At 33.6% G+C, this 23498-nt stretch overlaps 2 protein-coding genes across 2 annotated transcripts; both read left to right on the top strand.

The window, feature by feature from the left end:
* Positions 1-3860: 3860 nt before the first annotated feature.
* Positions 3861-8427, top strand: LOC109011237 (GDSL esterase/lipase EXL3-like). Its single transcript, XM_018992351.2, has 5 exons — positions 3861-4243; positions 6716-6846; positions 6934-7167; positions 7515-7770; positions 7947-8427. The coding sequence occupies exons 1-5, from the start codon at positions 3979-3981 to the stop codon at positions 8135-8137; spliced, it is 1077 nt and encodes a 358-aa protein (XP_018847896.1). The 5' UTR covers positions 3861-3978; the 3' UTR covers positions 8138-8427.
* Positions 8428-19137: 10710 nt separating this feature from the next.
* Positions 19138-23084, top strand: LOC109015659 (GDSL esterase/lipase EXL3-like). Its single transcript, XM_035693684.1, has 5 exons — positions 19138-19553; positions 21061-21191; positions 21334-21567; positions 22307-22562; positions 22735-23084. The coding sequence occupies exons 1-5, from the start codon at positions 19193-19195 to the stop codon at positions 22920-22922; spliced, it is 1170 nt and encodes a 389-aa protein (XP_035549577.1). The 5' UTR covers positions 19138-19192; the 3' UTR covers positions 22923-23084.
* The last annotated feature ends 414 nt before the right edge of the window (positions 23085-23498 follow it).

Here is a 23498-nt window from a genome sequence, read left to right as displayed (position 1 = left end):
GTTAAAATACGGATGTTACCACTTCTTCTCGCCTAACCAACCAAGAAATAAGTCTCCTCGTCCAACCGATGGATAAGTGTCCTCGCTCAACTGAGAGATAAGTCTCCTCACCTAAGTTTTTTTCTCTTCCCGCCTACTTAAGTCTCCTCGCCCAAATCTTTATCTCTTCTCACCTACTTTGCACTAGTCTACATTCTCTAAGTAGTCCAGTACTTTTAACGTCACATCTGCCAGCTAAGCCTCATCAGTCTCGGATTCGGATTTGGACTCGAATCCCTCTACATTAGCAAGTTGGCTTTGTTTGGCTCCATTCTTCCCCACGCCTTCCTACAATGCAACAACAATCCTCACTTTGGCAAGAAGAAACGTATTCTTGCTAGGACTCGCTTTAGGAAGTTGCACAATTTGAGCTAACCCCTTCATCCAAAGGCTACACTTGGAAATAACATAGTGCCCAAACGAGCAGTGTTTTGGCTTCTTTGGAATTGGCCTTACATCTTAGCTTCAAAATATGATTTCATTTATGCGATTTAATTTGAATTAGTCCTAACTCAAGTAGACTTTTATGCATTTTTTTGGATCGCATAATTGATCTAATTGGCTGATTGAGATTGATTCTAATCGATTTAGACTGAATTAAGCTGTCAACTCCTACCTATTCAAAACTATATTTATTTTTTAAGTTGTGTTTTAGAGAGAGATTCATTACTTTTGCTAGGCTCATCAATAGAGAATGTAAGGGAAAAATGGAACACATGATCATGACACAAGTCACACAACAGATAATCTAAACAATTTATATATTGCAAAACAAGTTTATAATGAATTAGTTAATTAGTTTTGTGATTTTACTTCTAATCATTTCCCTATTTTCAGTTATTTGATAGTGTATTTCATGCCACTGTTCAATAACCGACAGAATGGTACTAGACTTTTAGGTCTCGTTTGGTTACACAGTTAAGATGAGATGAGATGAGATGTTTTGTTAAAAATTAATAAAATACTATTATAATATAATTTTTAATATTATTATTGTTTTAGAATTTGAAAAAATTAAATTATTTATTATATTTTATATAAAAATTTAAAAAAATTATAATGATGAGATGAAATGAGAAACGTTATAATATTTGAGTTAATGATCATGCACTTATGTTCGAGTATTAAAACCAAATGCTCCATCACTTTAATTCATCACTTTATTAAAATGATGCATTTATGTTCCATCACGTTAATTCATTGCACTGATTGATCAAATGCATGGTAGACTGTTACACATATTTATATATTAATACATTATATAGAAAATTTTATTTACAAGTCGGCAATAAAATATTTGTTTGATAATCTGATTTCAAAGAGAAATTTAAAAATTTGAATTTTATAAATGAAATCTTATAAAATAATATGAATGAGATGGTGTTCTATACACTGGCTCGTAAATATGATAAATCATATATCACTTCAGTAAAAAATAAAAAAATAATTATAGTGAAGTGATGACTCATTAGTATAATTACGTTTATCTCCCATATAGGCTTAATTAATATGAGTAGTGTTACAAAACAATCATTGTAGCTGTACACACATTACACACACTACCTGACTACACGCCCGACCAAGAAATCAATTTTTTTTATTCTCTCTCTCTCTCTCTCTCCTCTAGCCCGATTCTCCTTCAACCCAGCTCGGAGCCGCCCAGCCTCACCGCTACCACCGGCGACTCCCCCTTATGCCGGTGACCAAGTCAGCCACCACCAATCTCCCCCACGCGCAGCTCTCTCTCTCTCTCCCTTGTGGTAACCCAATCGAAATGGGTTTCACCCATTTCTCTTCACTTGCGCCGCTGTACGCGGCCACCTAGGCCACTGCACCTACACCACCTCACACCGGCGACCACCTCTCGCAGACCCAACCACCACGAACCTCCATCTCTCTCTGTCGTACACATGCAAACGACTCATAAAATGGAGTTCACATGAGCTCGGGCTCAGGGCCACCCGCGCCGCCTTGCGTCAATTCTAGCTCCACCGAGCATCTTAGAGCCAATCAAGCCCTCCACCTCTCTCTCGCTCTCCACCTCTCATCCATCATCTATCTTACTCTCAATCTGGTTTGGATGATGTATAGGAGATGTGTTGTTTAAATGATGTCACATAAGGTATGCAAAATAGCTACTCCCAAATAGTAACTGCTGCCCATATTAATCTCTAATTAATAATCCTAATAGTACCTCCTGTCCAACCAATTATTGATCGGAGCACCGAGCATTTGTATTTATTTCGTTTCAGCAATCGGTTGGGGGTTTTGTGCATTTTAGTCAACATATAAAAATTATTGTCCTTCTCAGGTTACGTCTTTTCTTATTTATGCACTAAATTCCTAACTGCATTTTGATTAGTTGGCTCCAAATCAGATAGCACGAGGAAAAAAGAAAAAAAAAATTTAGTAATAGAGTATGCAAGCGTTTCATAAATTTTTTAGTTATCTTAGTATTGGATCCGCTCTTCTATTAACATGAACATGAATTAGATTCTATTCGTCTTCTTTATTCTTAAGATAACCCCTCACCCAAACCATTCTTAAGACTACCAAACCCTCTCAAATGAGTTCTATTATAGAAGTTTTCAACGTACACTCAGAGACAAATCTTTCACTCACTGATAAGTAAAAATCTGTGACTAAATTATCTTGAAGATGGATGCGACGGGAAGAAATGACATTTGGAAGTGTTGTTGACTTAAATAAATATAAAATATATATGAAAAAATTAATTTTTTAATTTTTTTAAAAAAAAATTATACGATATTTATGCACTTTATAATTATATCTAATATTATTAAAAAAAAAAAAATTGGAGGGCGGTTGGCTAACTAGCTACCTTCGTCCTTCTGATCTACAGATTTAAGTTATTTAACTCTTTTGTCAGTCTCCGAGCAATTGCACATGCAAATAGATAAGCCCATCAATCCTACGAATACGGTCCGTAGTTTTTGTTTATTTGGGTCTATACGTTCTTGATCCTTTACAATTATGACATTATTGGCACGCTAGTTTTTGATAAGTAATTAATGAGGCCCACCAACAATCGGATCTCTTGAGATTTTTGTACCAAATCTATATTATTTTAGATTGGAAAATAAATAAATAAATGAATTACAGTGTTAGACTTGATAATAAAATTAAATGTTATAACATATACAAACAATATCTACGTATCAATAGATAAATACAGGTACAGATGGATGAATAATAATTTCAATTTTACATAACTACCCTTCATCTTGATCAGAGTTGTAAATTAATGATGGTAAATTAATTATAGAATTATCATTTTTTCAAATATAAAGTCAACCATTAGGACTGAATTGGTAGGAATCTTTCTTTTCATATATAATGACAAGTAATTGCAGACATCATGAGAAGAATTGACCTGATAAATGAAATGGGGAGCCTTTATAGGGTTTTCTGATAGTTAGATGAGATAAAATGATTTTATATGAGTTGAATAAAATATTATTTTTTAATATTATTATTATTTTAAAATTTAAAAAAATTAAATTATATATTATATTTTATATAAAAATTTAAAAAAATTATAATAATGTAACGAGATAAAATCATCCAAACAAGAAAATTAGGCAGGTCGAAGTTTAAAGAGAGAGAGAGAGTGTGTACGTGTTTATATTTTGAGTAAATGTTAAGTATACGTTTCAAATAGATAAATTTTATATAAATTTTTTAAAAAAAAACTTACTAATAAAGAATAATTTTTTTTACGGTACATTTTTATGGTGATCCACTTTTTTAGAAATTGTATAGGATCAGCTTATTTATGTGATTGACCTGCAGGCTGTAGCAGATATAAATATATGCGTTATGGGAACTCCCTGGCCAAGACTGGGAAGTACTGAGAACTAACACAAGTTGAGAGCAAGGAAGCAAGCAAAGAAGACACTGCACTTTCTCTTCTTTAAAATGTCTTCTTCTTCTTTTTCTGTATTGTTTAGTACTCTGATAATTTTTTCTGTTATTTTCTGCAATTCCAAGGCTGTCATACAGCTGCCACCGAATGAAACCATTCCAGCAGTTATAGCGTTTGGTGATTCAATCCTGGATACGGGCAACAACAATTACCTGAGCACTGTTGTTAAGTGCAATTTCCCTCCCTATGGGCAGGATTTTAAAGGAAAAGTTCCCACAGGCAGATTCGGGAATGGAAAGGTTCCCCCAGACTTGATAGGTACGTACGTAGGTCTCTCTCTCTCTCTCTCCCCGTTTCTGGTACTCTTGTTTCCCTTTTGGTGATCTGTTTTGTATCTGTAGCATGCGTTATTGTTTGAATTGCCATATCTGAAGGGTATAAATGTCGAGATAGTTCTTCAAGAGAAAATTACACTGATTGGAACTTTATTAATTACACATAACGTCCAACAAATGAACGAGATCAATAACTTTTTTGCATGTGCACTCATGCATGGGAGATAGGTCAATATATACTTTGTCTCTCCTTCTCAACCTACGGGAATTGCGGTGTAATATTAATCCTCGATCCTTCGATCCCGGCATGCAGTTGTTAGATGCAACTCAGTCAATTTTTTTTTTTTTTTTTTTTATGATTAGAAGAATTAATGATGCTTATGCAAGTAAATTAGATTATATATATATATATATATATATATATATTTGTAGTCTTAAACTGTATAAGTCTTAATTAAGATTGTATCTAATAATATTACTCTTATGGAAGATCAAGGTTTTGACACATATAGAAGGAAAATGATTTATGAAGATCTAGACCGTACAAACTTCGTAAAATCTAAGCTCCTTATATTCATAAAAACAATCCAAATAATAATATTCTTTATGTAACCTGACGTGGAAACCTATTACATCAACAGTATATTTAGCATATATAATATTAACTTTTCAGAACTGTCCATTACTATTTATTAATTTATTTTTATTTATTATTTATTACTTTTTATTACTATTTAATATTTTATTTTATTTTTTTATTTTTTCACTATTATTAATTCATAATTCTTCTCAACACTTTTCACTACCCAAACGTATACTAAAATAACTTTATTTTTTAGGTTTTAATATCAATCTATATAAAAGTACTGGCACGAACGATTTTCATTCATCAATTATTTGTCCACATATATGTGGAAATAGGTCAAATTAATTAAACTTCAACCAATTCATGAGAAGATAAGCTTAATTATTAGATTGGCCATTCAATTCTAGATCCATCGGATTTGTGCATGCCACGTTTCTGACCATGATATATCAGTTTATGAAATACGTGCATGGCAATAATTTAATGGGTCCAATTTAAGTTGACCCAAGGGCACTTTCTAGCTACGTCGCTTTAATTTACATATAGTAAACATTCCTCTATAGTTTTGTGCCGGGTCATGATCTTCTTTAAAGGCGTCGTTGATACACTTTTTAAAGTTTGAAGAGATATTATTTTGAGAATTTGAAGAGATATTTATTTATTTATTATTATTATTATTATTTTGAGAGTTTGAAAGACATATAGTTACAATAGTACTACGTAAGCCTTAAGTATCATGTAATGCTAGAGTAATCTACCGTACCATTCCCTGCAAAAAGCAATTTCAAACTCAATTCATGTAACAACTCATCTATGAATACAGGAATACATGCATCAAGGAAATGTATCATGAGAAATGCTTGGGATCGGATCCCCAACATTTCTCTAGAAACGTTTTTTATTTTTTATTTAATGTTTAAAAATGTTTTTTTTTTAATGATGATGTGATTTTTTTTTAAATATTTATGACGATTAAAAAATACATAAAATAAAAGAAAAATAAAAAAATAAAATGCACTATTTGAGATAGACAATTTTTCGATGACTGTAGTGCCTATCATGGATTGATCGATCGTGGCTGGCAATTAAGTGGATGGGGGTACCTATCATGGGTGGTTGATCTGCCCATTTATAAATTTATTGTCCCAACGGAATGACGTTGAAATTGAACACAAACTAAGAAAATATATACCGATTTCGTCATTAACTGATCTCTTAGGTCCCATTTAGATTTAAAAAATATTTTATTTTATTTCATCTCATTATTACAATTTAATTCTCAAATTTTTACATAAAATATAATAAACAATTCAAAATTTTCAAATTTCAAAATAATAATAATATTAAAAAAATAATATTTTAATTATAGAAATATCAATTTTGTTTTCTATAAAAGGCCTGATAGGAGGAGTGAGGTAATTCTTTATAAAGTTTAGGATGAGTTTATTCTTAAGTCATGTGGGACTTCTCAATACGCCTCCTCATGTGTGGATCGGTATTTCCGGTACTATCATCGTGGGTAGGTCGCAGGAGCCCATCATTAGTCATAGGTTAATCTAGCTCTAATATCATATAGAAATACTAATTTCTCCCCATAAAAGGTTTAATAGGAGGAATGAGGTAACTCCTTATAAAGTCCAGGATGAATTTGTTCCAAAGCCATTTGGGACTTCTCAATATTAACAATATTTTTTTTAACTTTTATCTTTTATCTAAAACCATTTCATCTCTAAATCCAAACGGGGCTTATCTCTTTTTTAACCTTCAATCATTTAGTTTTCAATCAATAGAATAAATTTTAACCAGACGATCGAATAAATTTGAATAAAGTTCACTAATAATTAATTATTGTTTCATGCACCTTTTCAGCGGAGGAATTGGGAATAAAAGAGCTTGTGCCAGCATACTTGGATCCACGTCTTCACCCTCAAGACTTGATCACAGGAGTATGTTTCGCTTCAGGTGGCTCAGGATATGATCCCTTGACACCCAAAATAGTGGTACTTTTTTCTTTTTGGGTCCATATATATAATTTCATCTATATTCATGAATCATCCATGCTAACTTTTGATTGCAACAAAAAACAGTCAGTACTATCAATGTCCGATCAGTTAGAAATGTTCAAAGAATACAAAGCGAAGCTTAAAGGATTTATCGGTGAAGAGAGGACAAACTTCATCTTGTCCAAAAGTCTATTTCTGGTGGTAGCGGGAAGCGATGACATTGCCAATACATATTTCGTTACTCATGCACGGGAATTGGATTACGATGTCCCTTCCTACACGGACCTTATGCGAGACCAGGCTACCACATTCTTTAAGGTAGCATTGATTCCATCATGCATATATATTTCAATTCTAGATCTGTACGTATATATATATATATATATATGTTATCTGTCTAATTTTTAATGGGTTAAATTATATATTTGTCGCACTTAAATTAATTACAAGCAGCTAGGTGGCTTCCTATATATCTTTTCAGACATTGTCTATTTTCCTCATATGTTCATTGGCATAATTAAATTTCATTTTGTTTTATGTTAAAACCGGCCGGTTGAATATGATCGGTCAATCCAATATTGCGAAAAGATTTCTCTTATAAGAGCAATAAATATTCTTTCTAATTAAGATCAATAGTATTGATAAATTCTATACAATATTTGAAGGAAATATATGAGCAAGGGGCACGAAGGATTGGAGTACTGAGTGCACCGCCGATTGGATGTGTGCCGTCACAAAGAACTCTGGCCGGAGGAATACTGAGACAGTGTTCGGAAAAGCACAACCAAGCAGCAAAACTGTTCAACATTAAACTGTCGGCAACTCTGGATTCCCTTAACAGAAACCTACCCAACAGCAAGATGGTCTATCTTGATGTTTACAACCCTCTACTCGATCTCATTGAAAACCCAAAAAAATATGGTAAACAAAGAATATTTTTCGTGCATTACCTAGCTAGCTAGCTAGCTAGCTCTTGTTTCCTTAATTACGTCCACGTACGCATGCTGCATGCTACCCTCTTAATTTGTCATATTTTTTCTCATTTCTTATTTAATTATATATTGATTACTGATCCATTTCAATATATAATTATGCAGGTTTTGAGTTTGTGAATAAAGGATGCTGTGGTACAGGGAATATAGAGGTATCTATACTATGTAACCCAGCGTCTGCCACCTGTAAAGATGCATCTAATTATATTTTTTGGGATAGTTATCATCCCACGGAAGCAGCATATAGAACCCTTGTTTCTATAGTCCTCCAAAAGTACCTCAGTAGCTTCTTCTGATCAGATGGCAACCCAGGCATTGCAGATTAGCTTATTCAAGTTGAAATATTCAACCACTGATCCATGGAGTCTATTCTGATTGGTCCTTTAATTTCCTTCCATCAACTGTAATATTTTATTTATAGAATAAATTGAAGAACTCATTTGATGATCTTCTGCGTTGCCTCGATCGGCCTATCAAAGATCAGCCATTTGATCAGAAAGATTAATTTCCTGTATATTGTATTTGTATCCATAATTTGACGTGCATGCATGGTAATTTCGACCAAAAGAAATTGTTTGTTCTCAAAGTATATAATGGAAGGTGTCTGCAAATTAAGATGCATGAAGGCTAAACATATGGCATTACGAGTAATTATCCACAATCCGGATTTTAATTAACAATATTTAATTTATTTTTAACGGATTTTGAGTAGGTGGTACAGGGATTTTTAATTATGTAAATTTTTAATTTTTTTTTAAAAGAAATTTCGTTAATACCTTTAATGAATTAAGTTAATATATATCGCATTGTTAACTAGTAAAATAATTATCTGAATATTATTAATGTAATGTTAAAATCTAAAATAGTTTGGATTTAACTACGAAAAACTAGAGATATCATCTTCGAATAATTATAATCAAATAATAACTATCAATTAATTAATTGATAATCAACCATGGTTCATGCAATTCCTTCATGTGCTAATTATTAATAAACAGAAAATACAAAATGCTAACTTATCTAGATCTTGATCCATACAGCTAGCTAGCCACTCTGTTTTAGATCATGATCATGAGTTGGTGTTCTATCACTTATTAAAAGGACCATGCCGATGGTAGTTTGCTTGCCGACTTGTAGTGTCCGGTGTACACATATATATATACCTAGCCATTTTAGCTCATGTGCAATAAAAGTACAAAAAGTATCGATATTTTTACTTTTTATAACTATAATATAAGTAGTATATTTAACACGATCGACTTGCAAGTCATGGTGGAATCATTTATTGTCATAAAAATCTGATGATCATATCGGTTTAGATGCATGCATTAATCACATCTGCCAGTTTCCGTCAATTTTGGCAATTAGAAACTGATCATGACTACTAAGCTGCAGGTTAAAAGTCCAGTTTGGATTAATTATTGAAAAGGACAATGATCCCGATCTGTGGAGACTGTGATCTATATATGTGGCGGATTTTAAATATCAAGCTCCTCGTCCTCCAGATCACTGCCTAATACTTAAGATAGAACTCTTAAAATTCTGGCCAGTACTTTCATATTATTTAACAGTTGGATCAGCTTATTTCATGATGTGTAAGGATCGATGGACATAAAATGCATGCAGCACGCATGTTGTTCGAATTATTATTTATATATGCAAATTAACGCAGCAGCTGCATGCATGCTTGCTCCTGACTTGAAACAGAAGAATTATATTAATATTAATTCTCAGTACGTAGTACTTGATGATCTGATCTAATTCTCTTTTGGTCTTTAAATTTAACTCGAAGAGTTGAGAGCAAGCGAATTAAGCATGCAGAACATGAAGTTTGATCTCTTTGTGAAACCATCTTCTACTAATTCTAAAATAATATTATATATTATTGTTCAACCTGCTGGTCAGTATCTCATGTAATTTTTTCTGCGACACCAAGGCTCTTCTAAAGCTACCGCGGAATGAAACCGTCCCAGCGCTTTTAGTCATGTTTGGAGATTCAATCGTTGACACGGGCAACAACATGAACTATATACAAACTATAGTTAAGTGCAATTTCCCTCCTTATGGAAAGGATCTTAAAGGACAGGTTCCAACTCGCAGATATTGCAACGGAAAGGTTCCTTCTGACTTGATCGGTAAATCTCTCTCTCTCTCTCTCTCTCTCTCTCTCTCTCTCATCCTAAACCTAAGAGACTTTTTGAACATGGTTCTCCATCAATGTTTAATTGCTCTCGGTCTTCTCTTTCTAGCTAATCATCTCCAGAATGCATCGGTCATTGGGTGCATGCAGGTTAATTTAAATTATAATATATATGTTGATCATTAACATATATAATTATAATATATATATATTGTGTGTCATCTTCAAGAAGTTTTTAAATTTTCTAACACCAATATTTGCTATATATATTTTTTTATGTCCAACGTTCATTTTCTAATTCACTTTGACCTTTTAGTTGGGGAATTTGGAATCAAAGAGTTTGATCTGCCCGCGTATCTAAGTCCAAATCTGCAACCTCATGGTGAACTCATAACTGGCGTATGCTTCGCTTCAGGTGCCGCGGGATTTTGATCCCTTGAAATCCAAAATAACGGTATAGAATTTGCTCTTTACATATTTTATCTAATTGCTTGCACTACAAGAAATTTTATTTTTAGGAATGAAATTTGGTAGGGACAAATTAAATTTCGTCCTTAAAAGTACTTATTAGAGACAAAATTTAAATTTTTTCTAAAAAATTGTATGAGTTTCTAAATTCGTTCGAATGGATAAATATTCATTCGAATGGATATTTTGAGACAAAAAAAAAAAAAACGTCTAAAAAATGCACAACTGTTTGAACGGAACAAAATAGATTCGAATATGGAATTAATATCTGTTCAAACGTAACATTATATAATCTATTTGAATAATAATCTTGACAGGAAATTAATTTATTTTTCTCGGAAAAAGTTTATAACCGTTCGAACTTACATTTACTTGATCGAATGGAGGAGATTTGGTGGAAAAATGTAACGGCAAGGTTGCTGGAACGTTCGAACAAAACAAATATTGTTCAAACTTATTCGAACACCGTATTTATTCATTTGAACAATTAATTTGGTTGGAAATTATATTTTAGTTGTTTATCATCATTAATTTGTGTATATATTAATGAACTTTTCCAAATCCTCACAGAAAATATAATAAATAATTCAACTTTTTCAAATCTCAAAATAATAATAATTTAAAAAAATAATATTCTAACAATATTTTATTAAACTCATCTAAAACTATCTCATCTTATGATATCATCTCATTATCCAAACCAACCCCTAAAGTTTAGCTTCATTATGAGCTTTTTCCACAAACTCTTCCAAAAATTACTCATAAATTTTGTGATAGGCCAAGGAACACCATGCAGGCGAGCAATCTCCTTGAAATAAGGGTGGGTGATACGAGTGGCGTCCATAGTCTTTCTGCAAACTACAAAATGGGTCATCTTAGAAAATCGGTCAACCATGATAAAAGATGGAATCCATGGCGCATTGGGTTCTGGGTAAGCCTAAGACAAAATCCATATTGACGTCAAGCCACAGAGCATCAGGTACAAATAACGGAGTGTAAATGCCAGGATTGGTGTGGGTTCCATGCGCTCTCTGGCATGCGAAACATCTCGCCATGTATTGTGCCATGTCACTGGTAAACTTGGGCTAGTAGTAATCTGCGACGATTAAAACCAAGGTATTTTTTGGCCCAAAGTGCCCCTCGCCATGCAATTTCCATATAATGTGCTCTCTCGATGAATAGTCTGGGATACACAACTATAGGCGACGAAATAAAAATTCATCGTGTAAGAGAAAATCACTTCGCCTTCTTTCTATTACTTCCTTAAGAATCTTTCCAAAGAACGAATCTTTGACGTACAAATCTTTGAAAGTGTCAAAACCCTCCACTCTAGTAGTAATGGTGGTGAGGAGTGCCACTCGCCGGTTTAACGCGTCTGCAACCCGATTCAAGCTTCCGATTGGTGCCTTAGTGAAAATGTGAACTCCTACAAGTATGCTACCCACTTAGCGTGTCGCCTGCTCAACTTGTGCTGGCCAATGATGTACTTTAGGGTCTCGTGGTCAATGATAAGGATGAATTCTCTCTGTACCAGGTAGTGACGCCAATGCTTCAGGGACTGAACTATGACATAGAACTCTAGATCACAAGTGGAATAATTCTTCTTGGACACTGACAACTTCTCACTAAAAAAGGCAATCGGTCGCCCCTCATGACTCAAAACACCACCAATGCCAACCCTAGATGCATCACAATTGATTTCGAACACCTTATCAAAATCTGGAAGTGCTAAGACTGGTACTTCTGTCATCTTCTAGTTGACCAGTTGAAAACTGGTTTCTGCCTCCTCAGACCACTAGAATTCACACCCCTTGAGGCACTCCGTGATAGGGGCAATCAAAGTGTTGAAATTTTGATGAATTGATAGTAAAAGGATGCCAATCCATGGAAACTTCGGACATCGTGCAAGTTCTTAGGTTTGGGTCACTCCAAGACCGCATCTATCTTTGACTGATCTGCATGAACACCATCAGTAGACAACAAAACCAAGGAAAATTACATAAGTAGTGAAGAAATAACATTTCTTCTAATTGATAAATAGACTCTCTGTTCTCAACATATCAAAAACAGTTCGAAAGTGATCAAAGTGTGATGTCCATGTCGGACTATAAATGAGGATATCGTCGAAATAAACTACAACAAATTTTCCCATGAATGTACTGGGCGCATTGGACAGCCTAAAAGGCATCACCATCCATTTATACAACCCATGCTGTATCTTAAACGCTATCTTCCACTCATCTCTAGGCCTTATCCTGATTTGGTGGTATCCACTTTTAAGGTCAACTTTTTAGAAGACCTTAGAATTGGATAGTTGATCCAACATATCATCTAGGCATGGAATGGGAAACCTATACTTCATTGTGATTCTGTTGATTGCTCTATTGTTAACACACATATGCCAAGAACCATCTTTCTTCAGTACGAGTAGAGCAGGGATTGCACATGGCTCATGCTCTCACGGATGTAGCCCCTCTCTAATAACTCCACCACCTGATGCTGCAACTCTTCAGATTCTTAGGACTAAGGCGATATGCAGGTCGATTTGGCAAACTCCATCTTGGAACAAGGTCGATCTAATGCTGAATATCCCTCATAGGTAGCAGCCCAAGAGGAAAATCTTCTGGCATCATGTCTGAAAACTCTATTGGCAGCAGTTGCACCTCTACTTGTAAATTTAGACTCACGTCTGCTACATTATTCCCACAAGGCAGCAAGGCGTAAATCACATCTTCACGCTCAATCTCCTCTAGAAACTTGGACAAGGAAAGCAGGTTAGTACTAATGGCTACCAAGGTAGGGGTGGTTCCTTCCCGGCAAGGTGCCAACACAATCTTCTTCCCTTTGATGCTAAGGGAATACATATTCTTCTGCTCGTCGTGAAAAACACTGCGATCATACTGCCAAGGCCTGCCTAACAATACATGGCAAGCATCCATAGATACGACATCACACCAAGCTTTATCAAAATATTTTCTACTGATTGAAAAAGACACTAGGCATCGCCTATCAATTGTTACCTCGTTGCCTTTATTCAGCCACGACAATTAGTACGGCTTGGGGTGATGATTTATCTTCAACTTTAATTTATGGACAGCCTATTCAGACACCACGTTCTCACAATTGCCACTGTCAATGATCATTTTGCAGACTTTATCGGCTAATGTGCAGGTTGTGTGGAAAATATTGGTTCTCAACCAATTGTCCCCTGAATCACCCTTGGGAGTCAATAGACTCTTGTGAACGACAAGGGTTTTATGGCCATAACCATACAACACGCCTTCATCCTCGTCACCATCTTACATAGGCTCTCCAATCTACACAATTTCTTCTACCATGTCTTCCTCAATCAGGAAATTTTTGCCATTCTGATTAGCATGCTTCCTGCAATAGTCGCACTATGCCCCTGTTCACCACATCTGAAAAATCTAATATTAGAATCAAAACTCTGACTTTGTGGTGATTGCTGGGTGGGACGAGGTTCTTCAGGGCGAACTGCTCGGTTGCTTTGATCGCTTTTGATAACTGGCCTCATGTTCTACTGCTTCTCCACAACGAGTGCACGCTGGTATGCTTCAGAAACTATGCACAGCACGTGAAGGTTGAGGGCATGTTGCAGGGATTGTTGTAATCCGCCCAAATATTGCGCCACCATCTACTCTTCTTTCTTAGATAGATCATTTCGGACTATCAATTGATAGAACTCTTCTGTGTAATCATCAACCGATCTCATGCCCCGCCTCAACGAGTGAAGTCACTGAAACAGAGTTTGAGTATAGCCAAAAGGAAGGAAGTGATCCTTCATCTTTATCTTCATCTTCTCCCAATCAATGATCTTGGTCTTGCCCTGCCTGTCTTATGATCTCCTCAACTGCTCCCACCACGCAGATGCTCTGCCCTTGAGTTTGATGGCTACCAGTTTGACTTTGGCATGATTTAGGACTTCTTTATAATAAAAAATATGTTCCACTTCATTCAACCAATCAATGAACCCTTCAGCTTGTAACGTACCAGAAAACTCGAGCAGATCCACTTTGAAACCGAGGTCCCCATGACGCTCCTCCCAACCACGGTGCTCCCAGAATAGAGCACGATTGTGATATGAGTTTTTGAAACTAGATTCAGACTCTTGGTCATAAATCTGACCCTCCAGGTTTTGCACCTTTAGACGCTGGGATAATTCTGCTATTTACCTATACAAATCTGCAATCATCACATCCTGTATGTTAGGATCGTGGGGAGGGACTTTCTCATTCGGAACCTGTCCACGTCAACTACGACCTCTAGCACCAGCCATGCAAACTGATGATAATTCACCCCAGGAAAACGCTACAGCTCTGATGCCAACTGACGCCGGAATAGAATAGGAGATTATTTTGACAACTAGTTAAATAACAGAAGCTAGAGATTGAGATTGAAAAAATTCACAAACAGGAGAAACTCTGAGATTAATGTTTTACTATAAAAAATAAATCAATCATCTTCTGAAACCCACAAGCCGGGCTTAAATAGCTAACAAATAACGAAAACATTGTAAATAAGGCCAAACAATAGAATTAGAAATAAGATAACTATGACTAAAATGTAGACTAAGAATCCGGAATAAAATCATTACTAAAGATAAATATTACCATAAAAGAAAATTAATAAAAAATGAAAGAATTGACTAAAATTGACACTTCAGAGGTAAAAATAGTTGATTTTAGGGTCAACAAGGGGTCCACCAAGTGAAGCATGGTGACCACAACATGAGGTCATATGCACAATTCTGACACCTGTAGCCAAAGTTATAGTTAAATTACAGATGTCGCCACTTCTCATCGCCTAACCAACCAAGAGATAAGTCTCATCGTCCAACCGAGGGATAAGTCTCATCGCCTAAGTCTTTATCTCTTCCCGCCTACTTAAGTCTCATCGCTCAAATCTGTCACTCCTCACCCAAATCTTTATCTCTTTCTGCTTACTTTTCGCTAGTCTACCTTCTCTAAGTAGTCCAGTACTTTTAATGTTGCATCTGTCAGCTGAGCCTCATCAGTCTCGGATTTAGACTCGGATCCCCCAACATTAGCTAGTTGGCTTTGTTTGGCTCCATTCTTCCCCACACATTTCCTACAATGCAACAACAATCCTCACTTTGGCAAGAAGAAACGTATTCTTGCTAGGACTCGCTCTAGGAAGTTGCACAATTTGAGCTAAACCTTAGTCCAAAGGCTACACTTGGAAATAACATAGTACCCAAACGAGCAGTGTTTTGGCTTCTTTGGAATTGGCCTTACATCTTAACTTCAAAATATGATTTCATTTAGGCGATTTAATTTGAATTAGTCCTAAATCAAGTAGACTTTTATGCATTTTTTCGATCGCATAATTGATCTAATTGGCTGATTGAGATTGATTCTAATCGATTTAGACTGAATTAAGCTGTCAACTCCAACCAATTCAAAACTACATTTACTTTTTAAATTGTGTTTTAGAGAGAGGTTCATTACTTTTGCTAGGCTCATCAATAGAGAATTAAGGGAAAAATGGAACACGTGACCATGACACAACAGATAATCTAAACAGTTTATATATTGCAAAACAAGTTTATAATGAATTAGTTAATAGTTTTGTGATTTTACTTCTAATCATTTCCCTATTTTCAGTTATTTTAAAGTGTATTTCATGCCACTGTTCGATCAATAACCGATAGAATAGTACTGGGCTTTTAGTTCCATAAAAAATATTATAGTATTTGAGTTAATGATCATGCATTTATGTTCGAGACTTCGAGTATTAAAACGAAATGCTCCATCACTTTAATTCATCAATTTTCTTAAAATGATGCATTTATGTTCCATCACTTTAATTCATTGCACTGATCAAATGCATGGTACTTCAAATGTTACACATATTTATATATTAATATATTATATATATAGAAATTTTATTTACAAGTTGATAATAAAGTGTTTATTTGATATAATCTGATTTAAAAGAGAGATTTAAAAATTTAAATTTTATAAATTAAATCTTACTGTATCAAAGTAATATGAATGATGTGATGTTCTATATATAACTGGCTTGGCTTGTAAATATGATAACTCATATATCACTTTGGTAAAAAATTATAGTGAAGTGATGATTTATTGGTGTAATTACATTAAGAAATGTTAAAGGTCTCAAAAGTGTGTCCCGAAAATGTATTCTGAAATTATTATTTTTTATTTAATGATTAAAAAATTATTTTTTAATGATGTTGTGATTATTTTTTAAATATTTATAATGATTAAAAAAATCTATGAAAAAAAAGGATGAAATATAATTTTCGAAACACACAATCTAGACAAATTTTCGATGGACGTAGTGTTGCTCGATCGATTACATTTATCTCCCACATAGATTAAAAATCCTAACGGTTAGCTCCCCGTCCAACCAATTATTGATTGGAGCACTGAGCATTTGCATTTATTTCGTTTCCAGCTGTCGGTTGGGAGTTTTGTGCATTTAATTAGTCACCATACAGAAATTATTGTCCTTCTCAGGTTACGTCTTTTCTTATTTATGCACTAAATTCCTAACTGCATTTTTATATATATATTATCACTAAAAATAAAAAATTGGAGGGCGGTTGGTTAACTAGCTACCTTCGTCCTCCCCTGCAGATTTAAGGTACGATTGGATAGTAAAAATATTTGAAAAGTGTTGAGAATATTTATAAATAGTTATGAGTAAAATTTAGAATAAATTTATGAGTCTCATTGAGAATATTTTGAGTTATTTTGATGTGTGAAGTATGTTGAGTTGTTGACTTTTAGATAGGTAGTTAAAAAAGATGTAGGTCCCATAAATATTATAATGATTTTATTTTCATATATATAATAGTGATAAATATTATAGTGATTTTATTTTTTATTTATATATAATAGTGATAAATATAATAGTGATTTTATTTTTTATTTATATTTAATAGTGATAAATATTATAGTGATTTTATTTTTTATTTATATTTAATAGTGATAAATATTATTAAATGTTTGTGAATAGTTATGAGTAGAGATTGAATAGTAATAAATATTATTTAATGTTTGTGAATAGTTATGAGTAGAGATTGAAGTGGGTTTGTGGGTCCCATCAAGAATATTTTAAGTTGTTTGACATGTAGAATATTTTCAATAATACGAAAATATTTAAAAAATTTTGAAATATGTTGACCCAAACATAGCCATAGGTTTGGCTATAGATTTAGCTACCATCGTCCTTGGCTAATGAGTACTCAAACATTTTTATTATTATTTTTATTTTATTATTATTCATTATATTTTACTTATTTTTTATTATTATTTAATATTTTATTATTATTTTTTTATAACTATTCACAAATATTCTCTTTACTTTCACTATTCAAACGTTTGAATAATTGCACATGCAAATAGTAAGCCCATCAATCATACGAATGCGGTCCGTAGTTTTTGTTTATTTGGGTCTATACGTTCTTGATCCTTTACAATTATGACATTATTGGCACGCTAGTTTTTGATAAGTAATTAATGAGGCCCACCAACAACCGGATCTCTTGAGATTTTTGTACCAAATCTATATTATTTTAGATTTGAAAATAAATGAATTACAGTGTTAGACTTGATAATAAAATTAAATGTTATAACATATACAAACAATATCTACATATCAATAGATAAATATAGGTACAGATGGACTTTGTGTTCCTAGAAACAGAGTCCCGTATTTCTCTTATTTGAAAAGATGGAGGAGATTAGTGTTTCTCTTCTTTAGAAGATGAGTCGTTTTAGTTCTATTTTTACAGAACGCTCTCTCTGTTAAGAAAGAGTTTTATAGAAATTAGGATAATGTCCATCATATATGAATTTGTGTGCAAGGATATCTCAAAACAAATGGGTAGTTTGACTTGTAATGTTGGTTTTTCTTATATTGATAAGTTACAGCTTTAACTTCTATTTATGAAATGAAATGAAGTCTGTTTCAAAAAATATATATATATAAGTACAGGTGGATGAATAATAATTTTAATTTTACATAACTGCCTTTCGTCTTAATCATAGTTGTAAATTAATGATGGTAAATTAATTATAGAATTATCATTTTTCCAAATATAAAGTCAACCATTAGGACTGAATTGGTAGGAATCTTTCTTTTCATATATAATGACAAGTAATTGCAGACATTATGAGAAGAATTGACCTGATAAATGAAATGGGGTAGGGTTGGTTTGATTAGTGAAATGAGATCAAATTATTTTAAATGAGTTGAATAAAATATTATCAAATATTATTATTATTTTGAAATTTAAAAATATAAAATTATTTGTTATATTTTATATAAAAATTTAAAAAAATTATAATAATAAAATAAAATAAAATCATCTAAACAGGGCCAATCTTACTTACGGATAGGAGTCAAAAAACTGTTTAAGTTGTAAACCGGAAAATTAGGCAGGTCCAAGTCTAGAGAGAGAGAGAATTAATGCGTACGTGTTTATATTTTGAGGAATGTTAGGTATAAGTTTGAAATAGATAAATTTTATATAAATTTTTTTAAAAAAATGTTAAGTTTTATTGATAAAGAATAATTTTTTTTTACAGTACTTTTTTATAGGGTTTATCTATTTGAAATTTATACAAATTATAATTTCTCTTGTATATTAGTGCTGGATCAGCTTATTTATGTGTCAATAAATCACTAAAAAATAAGCCTGCAGGCTGTAGCAGATATAAATATATGCGTCATGGGAACTCCCTGTTCAAGACTGGGAAGTGAGAACCAACACAAGTTGAGAGCAAGCGGGCAAGCAAAGAAGACACTGCACTTTCTCTTCTTTAAAATGTCTTCTTCTTCTTCTTCTGTATTGTTTAGTACTCTGATAATTTTTTCTGTTCTTTTCTGCAATTCCAAGGCTGTCATACAGCTGCCACCGAATGAAACCATTCCAGCAGTTATAGTGTTTGGTGATTCAATCGTGGATACGGGCAACAACAATTACCTGAAAACTATTGGTAAGTGCAATTTCCCTCCCTATGGGCAGGATTTTAAAGGAAAAGTTCCCACAGGCAGATTCGGGAATGGAAAGGTTCCCCCGGACTTGATAGGTACGTACGTAGGTCTCTCTCTCTCTCTCTCTCTTTCTCTCTCTCTCTCTCTCTCTGTTTCTGGTACTCTTGTTTCCCTTTTGCTGATCTGTTTTGTATCTGTAGCATGCGTTATTGTTTGAATTGCCATATCTGAAGGGTATAAAGATAGTTCTTCAAGAGAAAATTACACATGATTGGAACTTTATTAGTTACACAAAACCAACAAATGAACGAGAATCACTTTTTTGCATGTGCTGTGCATTCATGCATGGGAGATAGGTCAATACTTAATTAGTTACACAAAACCAACAAATGTCGTGAATTGCGCGCGTTGGCCTTTTTAGCGGTGTAATATTAATCCTCGATCCTTCGATCCCGGCATGCAGTTGTTATATGTGGATTAGGGCAAATTAATTAAACTTCAACCAATTCATGAGAAGATAAGCTTAATTATTAGATTGGCCATTCAATTCTAGATCCATCGGATTTGTGCATGCCACGTTTCTGACCATGATATATCCGTTTATGAAATACGTCGCTTTTACATAATAAACCTTCCTGGTCTATAGTTTTGCGCCGTGTCATGATCTTCCTTTACATGAGGCGTACGTCGTTGATACACTTTTTAAAGTTTGAAGAGACATTTATTTATTGTTATTAATATTATTATTTTGAGAGTTTGAATTAGAGACATAGTTACAATACGTAAGCCTAGCTTAATATAAGTATCATCATGTAATTAATGCTTATAAATATATGCGTTATGGGAACTACGTACCGTACCATTCCCTGCAAAAAGCAATTTCAAACTCAATTATAACAACTAATCTATGATTAATACAGGAAATTAATACATGCACCAAGCACCAAGGAAATTATGTATTATTGGCCAGCGAACAAAATACATATATAGCACAACAAAATTAACCTAGCTAGGATATATATATTATATGCTCTACAAAACTCATTAATTATAGTATTAATATTATATTCATTAATCCTAAATTTTTATCTTCTCTAGGCTCTAGCTAGTTATATATATTTTTGATGTAACATGTTTTAGATGAATTCATCACGTGTCAACCGAGTCGTATAAATTACGTGTCCAGCGACACCTCCATATAAAATCATACTCTGATCTGTTTCCATAACCCACAAAACAATTGGCATCTCCATTTATAATTAATGGTCGGATTTCAAAGATTTTATCAAAAAAGAAAGAAAGAAAAAAAGAAATTAATGGAGGCATGCATTTAAGTTGATATATATATATACCTATCATGGGTGGTTCTGCCCATTAATTATAAATCTATTGTCCCAACGGAATGACGTTGAAATTTAACACAAAATAAGAAAATTATAATACCGTTTTCGTCATGTCCTAATTGATCATGATCTCTTATCTTCACATCATTTTTTTTTAACCTTTAGTCATTTAGTTTTCATGCAATCAATAGAATAAATTTTAACTAGACGAATAATTTGAATAAAGTTCACTAATTAAGTAATTATTGTTTCTTTTCAGCGGAGGAATTGGGAATAAAAGAGCTTGTGCCAGCATACTTGGATCCACTTCTTCAACCTCAGGACTTGATCACAGGAGTATGTTTCGCTTCAGGTGGCTCAGGATATGATCCCTTGACACCCAAGCTAGCGGTACTTTTTTCTTTTTGGGTCCCATATATATAATTTCATCTATATTAATCATGCATGCATGCATGATATGCTTCATCCGTACGTACGCGTATAACTTCCACCATTATTTTTTTTTTCTTACTTTTGATTGCAACAAAAACAGTCAGTACTATCAATGTCAGATCAATTAGAAATGTTCAAAGAATACAAAGCGAAGCTTAAAGGAATTGTTGGTGAAGAGAGGACAAACTTCATCGTGTCAAAAAGTATATTTCTGGTGGTAACGGGAAGCAATGACATTGCCAATACATATTTCCTTAGTCATATACGGGAATTGGAGTACGATATCCCTTCCTACACGGACCTTATGGTCGACCAGGCTACCACATTCTTTAAGGTAGCATTAATTCCATCATATATATTTCACTTCTAGATCATGATCTGTACGTATATATATGTTATCTGTCTAATTTTTAATGTGTTAAATTATATATTTGTCACACTTAAATTAATTACAAGCAGCTAGGTGGCTTCATATATATCTTTTCAAACATTGTCTATTTTCCTCATTTATTCATTGGCATAATTAAATTTCATTTTGTTTTATGTTAAGTAGTGGAGAAAAACCGGCCGGTTGTATTTGATCGATCAATTCAACCTTCCAAAACATTAATGGTAGGAGCTAATTAATTTGCAGCGGCATGAAGATAATTTTGTTCTCTACACCGACTTTAATTACACATGATCATTCTAATTTTCTAAAGAAATAATGTTTCTATATATGCCGAGTTATTATGATTCGATCTACATGCAATGAGTTTTTATTAAATCAAATATTTAAACTAGTCGGACCGGATTGAGTTTATAAAGTTTATATCAAAATTAAGTTGAAAATAGGGACAACACATATTATATTTTTGCCAAGGATTTAGTTTCATATACCAGTTACCAAAAACCAAAGCTGGTAACAACAACAACTACATTAATAAATATTATTATAGCTTTCATTGCCGGCAGACTACTTTTTACGCGAATGGCATGCATGTAATTAATAAGAGCAATACATATTCTTTCTAATGTGGTATCAAATGGGTTAAGATCAATAGAATTGATAAATTCTATACAATATTTTGAAGGAAATATATGAGCAAGGGGCACGAAGGATTGCAGTACTGAGTGCACCGCCGATTGGATGTGTGCCGTCACAAAGAACTCTGGCCGGAGGAATACTGAGAAAGTGTTCGGAAAAGTACAACCAAGCAGCAAAACTGTTCAACATTAAACTGTCGGCAACTCTGGATTCCCTTAACAGAAACCTACCCAACAGCAAGATGGTCTATCTTGACGTTTACAGCCCTCTACTCGATCTTATTGAAAACCCAAAAAAATATGGTAAACAAAGAATATTTTTCGTGTATGACCTAGCTAGCAGCTAGCTAGCTCTTGTTTCTGGCTTTAATGACGTCCACGCATGCATGCATGCTACCCTCTTAATTTGTCATATTTTTTCTCATTTTTATTTAATTATATATTGATTACACCATTTCAATATATAATTATGCAGGTTTTGAGATTGCGAATAAAGGATGCTGTGGTACAGGGGATATAGAGGTATCTATACTATGTAACCCAGTGTCTGCCACCTGTACAGATGCATCTAAATATATTTTTTGGGATAGTTTTCATCCCACGGAAGCAGCATATAGAACCCTTATTCCTATAGTCCTCCAAAACCTCAGTAGCTTCTTCTGAGATGTCAACCCATGCATTGCAGATCAGCTTATTCAAGTTGAAATATTCAACCACTGATCTATGCATGCAGCTATTCTGATTGGTCCGTTAATTTCTTCCATCAACTGTAATATTTTAGTTTTAGAATAAATTGAAGAACTCATGATCTGATGATCTTCTGCATGCGTTGCCTCGGCCTATCAAAGATCAGCCAATTGATCAGAAAGAATAATTTCCTGTATATTCGTTGGTATTTTTGGTACAGAGGTGTGGTAAAAGGATGGAAAAATAGATGAAAACTTCAACCAAAATACTTGTTGATTGATTTTGATGTTCTACCGATTACAGATAGAGAAGTACATTATATAAACAACATTGAAAATTACATAGCATTAATAATATTCATGCTGTACCAAGATGCACAATAACAGAGTTTCACTATAATAACAAAAGATTAATAATTGACTTTATTGAAAAACTACATCATAAATAGGTGTTAGCTTCAATACTCCTCCTTGATGCATTTTTCTGACACTCCAAGTTTGAGCCTTAACATCTGGAATTTGTCTCCTGTAAGTGCCTTTGTGAAAATATCAG

This window comes from Juglans regia, chromosome 8 (genome assembly GCF_001411555.2).
Source record: "Juglans regia cultivar Chandler chromosome 8, Walnut 2.0, whole genome shotgun sequence".
In the NCBI taxonomy this organism is placed as follows: domain Eukaryota; kingdom Viridiplantae; phylum Streptophyta; class Magnoliopsida; order Fagales; family Juglandaceae; genus Juglans; species Juglans regia.
The sequence above is the reverse complement of the archived record's forward strand: the minus strand, read 5'-3'. Positions and strand labels throughout refer to the sequence as shown.